At 36.6% G+C, this 14647-nt stretch overlaps 1 protein-coding gene across 1 annotated transcript in view; it reads left to right on the forward strand.

Moving 5' to 3' along the window:
- The window catches only part of PKHD1L1 (PKHD1 like 1), a gene marked incomplete at both ends in the record, with an annotated part of 145722 nt that overhangs the window by 93085 nt on the left and 37990 nt on the right, over nt 1–14647 (forward strand). Inside the window, 9 exons of the mRNA XM_079796306.1 lie at nt 50–221; nt 810–898; nt 1241–1389; nt 3384–3513; nt 4242–4360; nt 6438–6567; nt 8288–8461; nt 13053–13156; nt 14077–14206. Of these exons, the coding sequence (XP_079652432.1) occupies nt 50–221; nt 810–898; nt 1241–1389; nt 3384–3513; nt 4242–4360; nt 6438–6567; nt 8288–8461; nt 13053–13156; nt 14077–14206 (1197 nt within the window). The remainder of the gene's footprint in view (nt 1–49; nt 222–809; nt 899–1240; nt 1390–3383; nt 3514–4241; nt 4361–6437; nt 6568–8287; nt 8462–13052; nt 13157–14076; nt 14207–14647) is intronic.

Raw genomic sequence — 14647 nt, forward strand, 5'->3', positions numbered from 1 at the left:
GAGTACTTTGGTCATCATGTTAATTTAGACTGCTTTACTTCACTTTTAGTGTCAGGGAGAAATGACCTTCCTCAAAGCCAGCCCGTGTCTGGGAACCTGGATCCTGATGTGAAAGATGTTATTATTAATTTCCAAGCTTACTGCTGCATTCTCCAGGATTGCTTTCCTGTGCATCCGCCATCAAGAAATCCAATTCCCAGGAAGCGACCAGCCACATATAAGTACATAGGCCTTCTGTTTGTTACTACCTTCAGCTGTACTTGACACAAACCTTTTCATATGTCACTCCTGGGTCCCCCGCTGCACAGTGCCTCGTGGGTCACAAAGCACTTCCATACTCATTACTTCACTTGATCCTTACAATGACCCTGATTGGAAAACGGAAAAATCTAACAGAAATTATGTGGTAATCTCAGACTGGCAGAATGTTAGATCTGAATTACTAGACCAATTCCCTTATTATATAGTGAAGTCCAATGACCTTAAGTGAATTACCTGAGATCCCAGAACTCTTTGGTGACATATCCTGAGCAGCAAAATTAGTGTATCACAATAAGGAGTTAGTGGGTGGAAAAGTGGTTCAGATTGTGGTGGAAAGGAAGTTTTCTTCAATGGAGAAAAAAATTACATAGGCATTTATGTGTGTTGAGTATGTTACTAATTTCACATATTAGCTTGTCTACTTCGTGAAGTTATAAACTATTTAATTTGCATTCTAGCATCCTCAAATCATCTAGTATATTGCTACACCCTCAGGAGATGGTCATTAGATGCAGACAGATAATGGACTATTTTTCTTTTGTTTTCAGCTTATGGTCAAATGATTCTTTTTGGCAATCATCTCGGGAAAATAATTATACCATACCTCACCCAGGAGCAAATGTGGTTATCCCTGAAGGTAAATACAGAAAGAAGTAAAATGCTTGTGTTTATGCAACTTTGGGATAGATGCCACACAATAGTTAGCATTCCTCCTCTATAAAGCACACCTCAGGAAATAGCAAATGTGGAGATGGAGTCTGGTATCGTGTCCTGGATAACAGATGCTTTCCGGGTTTCATGTGAACTTAAACCTGAGTATTAAGAATGTAGATTTTTTCAGGGGAGACAAGAATCAGTCACTGTGTGGGGAAAGGGTTGCACACTTCAAAACCAAGACTCACTGAGAAGGTTGCCTATGTTTTATCTATCGGCTATCACCTTCGGATTATATTTCTTATATTAAAGTCTTCTTTTATAGGAACATGGGTTGTAGCAGACACGGATATTCCACCACTGGAAAGGCTCATTATTTGGGGGGTTCTGGAACTGGAAGATAGACATAATGTGGAAGCTGCAGAGTCTTCTTACAGAAAAGTCGTTTTGAATGCTACCTACATATCACTGCAGGTAAGAGTAAAGGTCTTATAATTTATTAACCAAATTCTAAAATGTTGGAGGTTTACTGAAAAATTATAAGAAAGCATATTCAATTGATAAGATAAAAAAGAAACAGCTGGCTCTTGCCCTTGAAGTCTAGTATATTCCTGCTCTTCTTTATATTGTGGACTAAGCATTCCTTATGGAGTGATTATCATGCTACTCTTAGTGTAAGGCTTGCTCATTTCCAGTCCTACAAAGGAGAATTGTGTTATTGTAAAGTACAGTTAAACTCACAGCTTGACCCAACCAACAGAGAATCCCCAGGAGTCCTGGGGAAAATTAAAAGATTTTAAGCCTTTTCAAAGAATTTATATGCATATATGCATAACCTATCAACACAGACAATAGGGCAGTGAAGGACTGAGGGGGCGGGGTGCAAGGTGGAGGGGGTTAATGGGGAAAATAGGGGAAATCTGTAATACTTTCAACAATAAAGATACATTTTTTTAAAATAAAGAAAACAAGTAGTATTTCCTGAAATGATTGAATGTAGGTGGAATTATGAAAACAGAATCAGATTAATAAAAATATTTCAGTAGTTTAGAACAATCTCTTCATTCTCAGAAACCTCAGATAGTCTTGATCATGTAACCATTTAACCCAGGGGTGGGAATGTCTGGACCCAGCCCGTACAAGGCCCATGAATTATTTGGTCTGGCCCTGCCAAGGCATTAAGCGTGAGTTAATTAAATGTTTGACCAAATATAACAGGCTACTTTTTTTAAGTTAATAATTTTGTATGGCCAACAAATGATGTTATAAATATCCAAGAGGCCCTTGGCAGAAAAAAGGTTCCCACCCCTAGAATCAGTCTAATTGTTCTGTCAGTCTTTTATTATTATTATTATAATATATTTTTATTGATTTCAGAGAGGGAGAGGGAGACAGAGATAGACACATCAATGATGAGAAAGAATCATTGATCAGCTACCTCCTGCATGCCCCACTCTTGGGATCAAGCCCGCAACCTGTGCAGGTGTCCTGACCAGGAATCAAACTGTGGCCTCCTGGTTCATAGGTCAATGCTCAACCACTGAGCAACACCAGCCAGGCAGTCTTTTATTATTATTCATTTAAAAGAAGGGCCTAACCAAAAAGCTATTAACACCATCTATAATAATCTATAATAATAAAAGCATAATATGCTCATTACACTGTACAGCCAAACGACCTTCCAGACGACCTCTGGATGAAACAAGGGCTGCGAGGACCAACGCAGTCTCCGCGGCTGTGAGGGCTGAGCCCCTTGCATGAATTTCATGCACCAGGCCTCTAGTTAAAAAATAAAAGTGTATAGTAGCTTGTCTTTGGTAAAACTAAGCTTTTAATATTTTAAAGGTGTGATATTTTAGTTACATGTGTGAGCTTTGAGGCAAGTTAAAGCTACAATTGAATCCATGCCTCACTGTTTAATAGTTGGGTAACCTTGGGAAAGTTATTCGACTACTTTTAGCATCAGTTTTCTTACCTATAAAATGTGAATAATAACAACTCATGGGTTTAGTGTAAAGGTTATGTGGTACAATATAGGTAAAGCCTTACACAGTATGCCTGACATAGAATCAGCTAGCATTTAGTAATAGCTTTTATTACTAACAATCATGGCTCATAAATGGCACAGCTTGGATGTAAGTAGATGAATGTATTATATATAGGCCATATTATTTTACAATCCAGTGTGATCTGTTCAAACAGCACTAGTGTAGGTCTTAAAAGGTCCCAGTTTTAGGTCCAGTTCTGAAAGTAAATAGATATTGAACTTGACCTTGGAAAATTAAATTGCCTATCCCATAGTGAGTAGATTAAGTTGAGGTCACTTCCAGTTATAATACTGTTCTTGGTATAACAGAATTTATTCATTTTCCCTAAACAAGGCTTCTAGTCTTCCCAATTCCTTTTTTTATGGGGGAAATTTTTTCTGCTCAAATTTTAAGTATTGACAATTTTCTGCTTCACTGCAGGGAGGTAGATTAATTGGTGGCTGGGAAGATAACCCTTTTAAAGGAGAATTACAGATTGTTCTTAGAGGAAATCATTCTACGCCAGAGTGGGCTTTTCCAGAAGGACCAAATCAAGGATCAAAGGTCTTAGGTATGTGTCTCCAGACACTGAAAGTATCATACACATCAGTTTTAAGAATGTACTTTAAAATATTATTATTAATTCATGATTGTATGGTTCAGAAGCTTTTACAAATATTTATTTATAGTAAAGTATTATAAAAGTGGCAGAGATTTTTAAAAATTAAGTCATGTTACATTAATTAAATAGAGATGTGTATATTTTAAATAAAAAATAATTCATTATAAAACTAACATTAACAAATATCCCCATATGCACATTATACATCTCCAATCTGGCTTTTTTCATAATCTTTCTTTTCTATAAGCAATAAATCTTTTCATATTTTAGTGCTTTTTTTCCCCCTAAATGTTATGGATGTCTTTCCAGATCAATATTTGCAGATAACACCCTTTTCTTTTATAGCATATTGCACCATGGAATTAGTATATTACAGTTTATCCTATCCTTCTGTTGAAATACAATTTAATTAATTCTAGTTTCCTCATATTTTCAAATACTGTTGAACTAAGCATCTTCATTCATATATTCTTGTGTACTGGCCTTAATGTCTATTCACTTCTATTCCTAGAAGTGAATCAAAGTGCCAAAGCCCTGAGCAGATGACCCCGATTGGTTTCATTCATTCTAAAATGTTCAATCACTTATTAGAATATATCAAGAACAGTTTCATTTTATTTCAGCACCTAACTCAGTACTGTGTGGTGAGTAAGTAGCAGTGTGCTTTTCTCCTGCAGGCGTGTTTGGTGAGCTGGACCTTCATGGACTTCCACGTTCGATATATAAAACTAAACTCTCAGAAACCGCGGAAGCAGGTTCCAGAGTCCTGTCTCTGATGGATGCTGTGGATTGGCAGGTAGAGGAAACACTATGTGGTGGAAAGTGAACACACACATGGGTCAACGTAAAAAAGGTTTCTTCTTTATTCTCATGGACATTTATTTCTCATATGATTAGCCAGTTGAGAAATACGTATTTTGCAATTAACTTACACTCAAAATGCTGACCTGATAGCAGGCATTTAAAAATTATGGTGTCAAAGGTCCTTCAGAACACATAAAGAACAACATGTATATATTAGTTATGAAAGGGAAATGTGAAAGTTTTCGGGTAAAGATATTTGTTTACAACAAAATCTTGCAAAACAGAAAGAAGAAATTGTTTTAAGTACATTTTATTGTTATCTTGGTTCTCTCTTTACTTCTAATTTGTTTACTTTACATGTTAACCATTGGGAAAGAAAACAAACCCTGATGCCCAATGATATTCAAATAATGCCTGTGTTAAATGCGATTTTGGTAAAATGAGTGGTGGCAATTCCATCTCTACTATACCCATAAGTGTGCATAGGCCATCGACTCACATGTTTTACAAATACTCTTTAATGCTGAAAGGTCAGGGAAATGGATTGATTTCTTTTCCAAGCTCTCAGATCTCAGCCAGTTCCCTTCTACTGAGTCACAGAACAAAGAAAGCCTTAGTCTGAGGACATCAAAACAAATCATCAATGGGGTTGGCTCTCCTAATGTAGTCTAAAATTGGTAAATAGAAAGATTTATTGGGAGGTACTGTAATCTATGTACAATAGGTTCTTATTTGTGATAGTTGAGTTGTGATTACTTTTTAGATGGTACTTAAATGATTTCAATATCCCTATTAATTCTCTAATTAATATTGTATTATTTACCCAATTAATATGTTTTTCATATTAATTATCCAATTAATATCTAACCAAGTGTCAGACATTTTCTGGACAAAGGATTCAGTGGTGAAGAAATTGGTCAAACTATAGTGGACATTACATTGGGGTGGGAGAAGCAGACATAGTCTGAAATTAACACAGACTATGATTCACTGATGAAGGAAATAAAACAGGTATTGTGAGACAGATTACCTTAGCAGAGGGTGGCAGATAACATTAAATAGGTTGGCCAGAGAAGGCATCTGTCGAAGGTAAGATGGGGTTCAAGACATGCTACCCAAAAATATTAAATTCAAGACATGCTATCCCAAAACCTTAAATATTTTAAGATGAAGGAATTTGAGAAAGAGCCTGTGCTGGAAGGACTTTCTACTTTCCCCTGAAACAGATTATAAACCTTCATGTGTGAGGTGCCCTCCCTGTACCCAGAGGAAAAGACCATCCTTATCTCTGAAGACAAAGCAACACAAAGAAGAATTGGAATGAACCTTGCTAATTCTTCCAGTTTATTACACTGAACTCGTACTCTGTCACATGTTCCCACTACTCTCCCATGAAACCTAGCATAGAAACACTCAGGGATAACAATTTCTTCAGATCTTCACTTCCTTATGAAGGCTCCCGTGTCCCATAAAACTTACGTTAAATAAATTGAGATGTTTTCTCTTGTTAATCTGTCTTTTGCTACAGGGTCCCTAGCCAAGAACTTAGGAGGGTAGAGGAAAAACTTATTTTTTCTCCCCTACAGGTACATTTGAGCAGAGATTTGGATGACAAGAAGGAGCTTGTCATATACAAATACAGATTCTAAGACTTGGTCTTCTTGCTCTTTAAGATTTCTCTTCCTTTCCTACCTTTCAGGAATTCAAATAATAGTTAACTAAATTTTTAAATCTTCTGAAAATTTTTTAAGTCTTAAGGAGTATTGTTCTCATCAGCTTTTTAGTAAAATATGAATTTTTTATTTATTTAATTTTTTAAATGTATAGCCTGATTTTATTAAATGACTGAATTAAATGTAAGAAAATTCTAAGATAACTCAAAATTTAGAATTCTTAATATCAAAAAGAAGCATATTTATTTTAGACATCTAAGTATATTGTTTTTTTTCCTCTGTGACAATACCATGATTCTAATCAGATATAAATAAATTAGAATTTTGAATAGTTATTAAGAAATGTAAACCTATTTTTAAAATTGTTCTTGTATTTGGCACTTGATTTTTCCTAAGGAGGGAGAAGAGATTGTGATAACAACCACGAGTTATGATATCCACCAGACAGAAACTAGAAGCATCGTTAAAATCCTGCATGGTCACAAAATTCTCATTCTCAATGATCCCCTTTCCTACACTCACCTTGGTAAGTGGTTGTTCTTTAACCAAATAGATACGTAATTAAAATGTCTTAAAGTCGTCCCATTTTAGTGCTTTCCCCTGTAATTACAATTATTAGATGAAACATCTCACAATTATTTTAGAAGAGCATTTCACTTAGACTGGCACTGGTACCCAAGCGGTGGTACTGTTTACATGCTGGCTAGGAAGAGTCCCTGTATAGCCATTCTTTCATTTAGCAAATATACAGCAAAGATCTACTGCATTACAGTCTCTCATTCTGTTGGGATAAGGTGTCACTTTCTGTTTTAAGCAGGCTTCTAGGTGATTCTTGGGCACACTAAAATGTGAAAACCCTTGATCTGAGAGCATCTTTGTCCTGATTGGTTTCATTGACACATTCCTCAGTTGTAACTTCATTTAAATAAACTACAGCCAAATGGTAGACCATAATCATCCAGGAAAGAAGGAATTCCTCAGAATCAACTGAAGACCAAATCTCAGCCTGTAGGATCAGGGCCTTCCCGGCACCCACCCTTCCCCCATTTGACCTGCTACCTTCCTCGGAATCCCAGGATGGGGAAGCAGACAGGAGAGGATGTTAGAAAACCCCTTAGATGCTCTGGTGCTCATGAGAACTCCAGCTGTAAGGCGGTGTGAGAGGCTGTGGATCGGTGGCCTGCGTGAAAAGGAAACTTAAGAGAACCCTTTAAAGCAGTATTTTAATAGAAGCACATGTGCCTACCATTCCGTATCACATATTTCCCTTTAAATCAAAAAGAAAAGTTTTCGTTGAAGAACATTTTAATCGTAAAGCAAAAAGTTTTGGAAGTTTGACATTAGATAGTCTTTGAGTTTTTCCTTCAAACTACCAAACATTTCTCTCTGTTTGAAATGTACCTGCCTGTCTTAAAGTTTTGACTAAGATTTCCAGAAATGTAGAATGGAATTTAGGTTATGTCTTATAGATCATTAAGGTGCAAGTATACACACTATGTTGGCTATGCTACTGGTATTTACAAAGCATTTTGATTGATACAAAATATGCCCAGGAAAAGTGCAACAAACCAAGGTTTGGAGGTCAGGAGAGGTAATATCGATGTATTGCTGATTCTCCACACAGCCTTGGACCAATTCTTTTTTTTTTTTTAATATATTTTTATTGATTTCAGAGAGAAAGGAAGAGGGATAGAGAGATAGAAACATCCATGATGAGAGAGAATCATGGATTGGCTGCCTCCTGCAAGTCCCCCACTGGGGATCAAGCCCACAACCCGGGCATGTGCCCTTGACCAGAATCGAACCTGGGACCCTTCAGTTCGCAGGCCGACGCTCTATCCACTGAGCCAAACCGGCTAGGACTTGGACCAATTCTTTTACTTCTCTACCTCACTTCCTCATCTATTAGAATGACAAGCAGCTTCTCAACTTGCCTTACAACAGTGTTTTCCTGTATAAAGTGACTGCAGACTTCCTATGAAGCAGTAACTTCCTAATTGCTGATTATAATAATCTTTGTGGTGTTAACAGAAGACATACTTTTGATTATATTTTATTTTATAAATAAAGAGCTCTCATAATTTCAGTCTGCCATCTATGTATGTTAAAGTATAAAACTTTAATTAGTTTATACATTTGTGTTGACTTTTGGCATATTAGAAAGCTATGCAGCCTATGGACAGCAAATAAACTAATGAAGATGGAAATTTCTCAGTGTTGGTAATAACCTAGCTGTCCTGTTGCAGGTGAAAGACACCAAGTTCCTGGAACAGGTCAGAGCTACACATTAGCAGCTGATGTTGGGATACTGAGCAGGAACATCAAAATACTTGGTGAAGACTACCCAGGTTGGTTCCAGGAATCATTTGGTGCACGTGTCCTGATCAGCTCATTCACTGAAAATATGATGACTTTTAAAGGTGGGTACAAATTCAGTTTCTTTTCCTAAATGAAATATAGCCTAGTCTTTTCTATGTGTAGTCAGTTCTTCAGTAATTCTCACGTCTTTAAAGGATCTCCTGTGCTAAGAAACAAAATTCAACTGAGTACATTTTACTTTTTTATTTTTTTAAAATATATTTTATTGATTTATTGCAGAGAGGAAGGGAGAGGGATAGAGAGTTAGAAGCATTGATGAAAGAGAAACATTGATCAGCTGTCTCCTGCACACCCCCTACTGGGTATGTGCCCACAACCAAGGTACATGCCCTTGACCAGAATCGAACCTGGGACCCTTCAGTCCTCAGGCCGACGCTCTATCTACTGAGCCAAACCAGTCAGGGTCAACTGAGTACATTTTAAAGATCTTACTGGCTTTATCTAATGATTCATGCATCAGACAGCATCCAATCTAGCAGGTCAAAAGGAGTTCTGAAGAACCGTACACAAAGAAGATTTTATAGGCAGAAGGGAGCAGGAACGAGGAAATTATACTCAGTAAAACAGCAAATTGGTTAGTGTAAGGCATGCATATAAGCATAAGCGATGGACACAGACACCAGGGGGGTGAAGACATGTGCTGGGGGGAGGGGGAAGCAGGGGAGAGGTCAATGGGAGAAAAAGGAGACATATGTACTACTATTTGTAATACTTTAAACAATATATATTTTTTAAAAAGGTTACTTTCCCTGTAGGAGATTGGCAAGGGTTTATCAGGCACATTACCCCTGATGCTAATAGGCCATTCCTGATTCGCTGATTTAAGATTCCATTTCTGGAAGAGCCAAAACTGTAGTTAAGTTAAATTTCAGTTTAGTGTTGTATGGCTTAGCATAAGTGACTCTGCTTTGGGCCTGATGTCTTGTTTTTGATACTTGGAAAATAAAGCTTTGAGTAGGATTATATAGCCCATGTGCTACCTTCCCATACCAAATCACCAAAATTATTCCACTTATTTTACTTCAGACAGTCAGAATGACCAAATTAACAATGACCTTAGATAATAGCTTCTCCAGCTTCTCACCCAATCACAAATCATTTTATAATAAGCACAGCAGATCTGTTATTTTCTAAGGAAAATTTTAAAACATACTAAAAATAGAGAAAATAGTGTAATGAATCCCATTACCAGCTACCACAATTATCAACTTTCCCCAATTTATGTCATCTATATTCCCACCCACACTATTTAAGCCACTGGGTTATTTGAAGCAGCCCCATTTTTTTATTGAGATGTAATTAATATGTAATATTGTGTAAGTTTAAGGTGTACAATGTGTTTATTTGATACATGTATATATTGCAATATGATTACCATCAGAGTATTAACTAGCACCTCTATCACATCACATAACTATTACTTTTTTTGTGTGGTGAGAACAATTAAGATCTAGTCTCTTAGTAACTCTGAAGTTTATAAGTCAGTACTAGAGGCCTGGTGCACAGATTCGTGCACCAGTGGGGTCCCTCAGCCTGGCCTGCAGGGATAAGGCCAAAACCAGCTCTCCAACATCCCCCAAGGGGTCCCGGATTGTGAGGGTGCAGGCCAGACTGAGGGACCCCACCAGTGCACAAATCCATGCACTGGGCCTCTACTATGCATATAAGATCTTTGGTTAATCTCTTCCCTCTCCCCCCTTCCATCTGAGAGTCATCAGTTTGTCCCATGTTTCTATGCCTGTGGTTTCTGCTCCTGCATTGAGCGTCTGCCCCCTGGTGGTCAGTGCATGTCATGCACGTCATAGCTACCGGTTGTCCGGTCGTCTGGTCGTCCGGTCACTTGTGCTTTTCTATATAGAGATTGTCTATAATCACTAAGCTGCCCATTAGATCTCCGGGACTTATTTATCTTCTAGTTGTAAGTTTATGTCCTTAACCATATCCCCCACTTTTCCCACCCTCATCCCCTGGTAACCACCATTCTACTCTCTGTTTTTACAAGTTCAGCTTTTTTAGATTCCACATGTGAGTGATACCATATAGTATTTGTATTTCTCTGTCTGACTTATCTGACTGTAATGCCTTCAAGATACATACACGTTGTTGCAATTGCAGAGTTCCCCCTTTTTCATAGCTGAATAATATTCCATTATTTACATATTCCTCATCTTCTTTGTCCTATTTATCTGTTGACGGACACTCAGGTTGTTTTCTTATTTTCACTATTGTGAATGAAGCAGCTACATAATACTTAATCTAGAAACCTTTCAGAATGTAACTCTAAGACTTTTAAAAAAACATCTGTAGGTATCAGACTTAAAAATGTTAATAGTTCCTTATCATCAAATGGTTGTTCAAATTCTTCCAATTTATTCATCATTTCCCTTCCTTTCTTCCTCCCTCCCTCCCTTCCTTCCTTCTTTCTTTCCTTCCTTCCTTCTTCCCTTCTCTTCCCTACCTTTCCCATCCCTTCCTTTTCTTCCCTTCCCTCCTTCCTTCGTGCTCTCTTTATTCAAATCAGGCTCTAAATAAGATCCATGTTGCAATTAGTTATGAATCTTAAATGTCTTTGATTCATTTATTTTTTCTTGCATTTTATTGATAAAAGGAAATAGGTCATTTGCCCTATAGTGTTTCCAATAGTCTTGGATTTAGGGATTGCATTCCTATAGTTTAAGTTGTTTCTGTCTCCCTTATATTTTCTATGCATGTATAGGTTAGAACTAGAAAACTGATCAGATACAGATTCAGTTTTTAGGCAAGAACTCTTCATAGTTGATGGTATAATTTTTCATTAGTAGGCACATCTTACCTAATAAAAGAGAAACATGCAAATTAACCATCACTCTGCTACACCCACAGCCAATCAGAGTGAGTATGCAAATTAACCCAACAAAGATGGAGGTTAATTTGCATATGCAGGCGTGGAGCTGCAGGAGGGGCGTGAAGCCTGCTATGAGGGGAAGGGGGGCAGCGGAGGGAGCTACTGGAGCAGGGCTCCAGAGAGAAGCGAGGACTTGCTGGCTCCCTGGGGGGCTGGGAGTGAAGCCAGGGGAAGGAAGGCCTGTTCTTGCACGAATATCATGCAATGGGCCTCTAGTAATATATAACTCTCCTTTTGACATGTTACCAGCTATTCATGATCAATGTCTGGATTAAACCACTGAGGTTTAAAAAGGTGATATTTTAATTATACTGTCCCCTCCTCGTTTATAATCTAGAATACCTCTATAAAAAGAAGCTCCTCCAATTATTTGAATACCTTGAGGGACAGTTTATATAGGAAATGAAGAAACATGCTTGATTCTTTCCCCTTGTTAACTCCAAAGGTGACAAGGAGTTTTTATTTGTTTTGTTTTTTTATTAGTGTCATGATACAAGATTCCAGGCATTGGGCTAAGCGTTTTGCACATATTATCCCATTTAATACTCATCATACTATGACATAAATATTGTCCCCATTTTAATTTTTTTATTTTTCAATTACAGGTGTACAGTGCAGTACAGACATTTATATAACTTACTAAGTGATTCACCTAAGAAGTCTAGTACCCACCTGACATCGTACATAGTTATTACAATGTTGTCCCTCTTTTAAAGATAAAGAAATAGATGATTAGAGGGATAAAATTGCTCTAGTAATCCATGTGTGTCTCACTTAAAGTCCCAAGATGGGCCCTATTCCCATGACAACCTTTCCTTGCTCCTATTGTTTTATGATGTAAAGAAAACACAGCAATGGCTTTGTAGGCCCACATGGTCTGTGATAACCATTTCTTCTCTGTCTTTATTGTATTAATCTTATGTTCCCCACTATACCGGTGTTTTCCTTCTAGTACAAAATAACGCCTCTCTAATACATTTCATTAAATATCAGTTTTGAAGCAAGGACTATATTCTACTGGTTTCTTACCAGCCGTGGATCTCTGTGCCTCCGTTTTCTTCCATAAAAGATAGGATTAATAAAAGTTCCCAACTCATAGGATGTTGTATGAGAATTAAACCACCCACTGCCAGCAGTTATACAGCTTTGGCACAGAGCAATCTCTCATGGACTGTTTTGGCTGTTATTACTAATCTATGAAATTGGCTTTTGTCAGCTCAGTGGTACTTGTGATAAACTGATGAGCAGATAGTTGGCAGTGCATATTCTAGAGAGGTTATGTAACGATAATGCCCTTAAAGGCTCTTTAGAACATCAAAATGGAAATGTCAGGTGAATTATATCTCATGCCTTATGTCATGTATTCTCAACAGGGACAATATCACCACCAAGGGATGAAGTGGATCCTTGAGGGATAAAAATACCTTTAGTTATTGCAATGGTTTGTAGCCCCCCAAAGGACCACCATACATTAACAGATACATAGTATATCTGTGTTATTAAAATTTCGTGGGGAGGGGAAGCTATTAGGAAAAAAAATGCCTAAGAAGGCTCTGGGGAGCAGTGAAAAAAAAAGTTCAGAAATACTGCCTCATTTAGATTAAAGGAGCAATGAAAAACTAATGAGATTTCCATCAAAGAGTTGAAAACAAATTTGTAATGGGAAAAATTACAGCTTTTGTAGATTTTTAAAAATGTTTTATTTTTTTTTCAAGAAAAAAATAAATTTAACTGCCTCCTTCCCACAGGAAATGCAAGGATAAGTAATGTGGAATTTTATCACAGTGGCCAAGAGGGCTTCAGGGACAGCACGGACCCACGATATGCTGTCACGTTTCTTAACCTAGGACAGGTTTGTACTTCATGTGGAATTTTTGCATATATCCAAAGTAAAATATTTTTATTTTTATTTGATTTTCCTTTATCTTTACTAAATAGCCATGGCTTATGATTACTAAGGCTATGGCATAATACAACTTTCTTAGATGGATTCCCATTAACTGTTTTAGACTCATAGTACCATTTCATTCCACCCATTTCATGCATTTATTTAGGGTAAGTTAAATAAAAATAGAAAAAGGAGCAGAGAAGGTGAAAGGATTGACCATCTATAATAGTATCTAACACCTTCACTTTATTTTGAAATAACCAAACATATTTCCAGTTTCTATAAACAAAGTATTGCTTAAATTTTTCAAATGAAAAATACCTATGTCTGTATACCCATGTCTCTGTCAAAGTGGGAAAATAAATATTCTGTGAGGGCTGGTGATTTAAGAAAAATGAGAGCTTATTTCTTATCGAAATAAAAAGTAATCTTGTAGGTTTGAAATTGAAACCACTAACCTACTTAATGGCTGGTTCCAATAGACAGCTGAGTTATAACCCCTTGCCTAGAATGTCAAATTTTGAAGAAAAAGAAAATTCCTGTTAATCATGTAGTAAACTATTTTGAAAAAATAAATTTTAGTACCTTAGCATTTTATAGGTAATGATAGAAATATAAATGCATAGCAAAGTACTTGAGAAATTTTTACCTGCATTTAAAATAAGCATACTTTATTTTTTGCTTTATTTAATCATAAATTTAAGATATGTGGACATTTCCCAGGATTAAAAGGCCTGCTGGGAAATCATCTCTTTTTATGGAATATAAATTTAGTATTTTATTTATCAAGGTGTATTTCCTGAAAATCACCTACTTTGAATTTTTTCTTTAAATATATTTTCATTTTATTTTTAAAATATTCACTGAATCCTGATGTTTTATAGATTCAAGAACGTGGCTCATCTTACATTCGGGGCTGTGCTTTTCACCATGGCTTTTCCCCAGCAATTGGTGTGTTTGGGACAGATGGATTGGACATAGATGATAACATCATTCACTTTACAGTGGGGGAAGGTAAGAGAATAATATTTTGGTCCAAATAACGTATCTTTCTGAGACAGTCTTATCTATAAGCTCTAGGGCCAAGCTGTCCAGCTGATCTTTCTTCGAGAATGGAAATGGTTGATATCTGTACTATTACGGTAATTACTAAAGCAAATGTGGCCATTGAGCACTTGAAATGTGACTAGTGTGACTGAGGAACTGGATTTTTAATTTTAATTGTACTTAATTTAATTGTACTTACTTTACATGTAAGTAGTCACATGTATGGATACCATGCTGGATAGTAGAGCTCAAGAAGAATTATTTACCAAACCCCGATCTTATGAGAGTTATCTATTACCAATAGTTTAAATTACTATGACTTTTAAAATACTCCTCACATGTCAATCAAAAAGTTTATTCACTAATAAGGGTTATTTGATAAACATTATATTTTATTTTAGGGGGTTA

The sequence above is a fragment of the Cnephaeus nilssonii genome, assembly GCF_951640355.1.
Source record: "Cnephaeus nilssonii genome assembly, chromosome: 18".
NCBI classification, from domain to species: Eukaryota; Metazoa; Chordata; class Mammalia; order Chiroptera; family Vespertilionidae; genus Cnephaeus; species Cnephaeus nilssonii.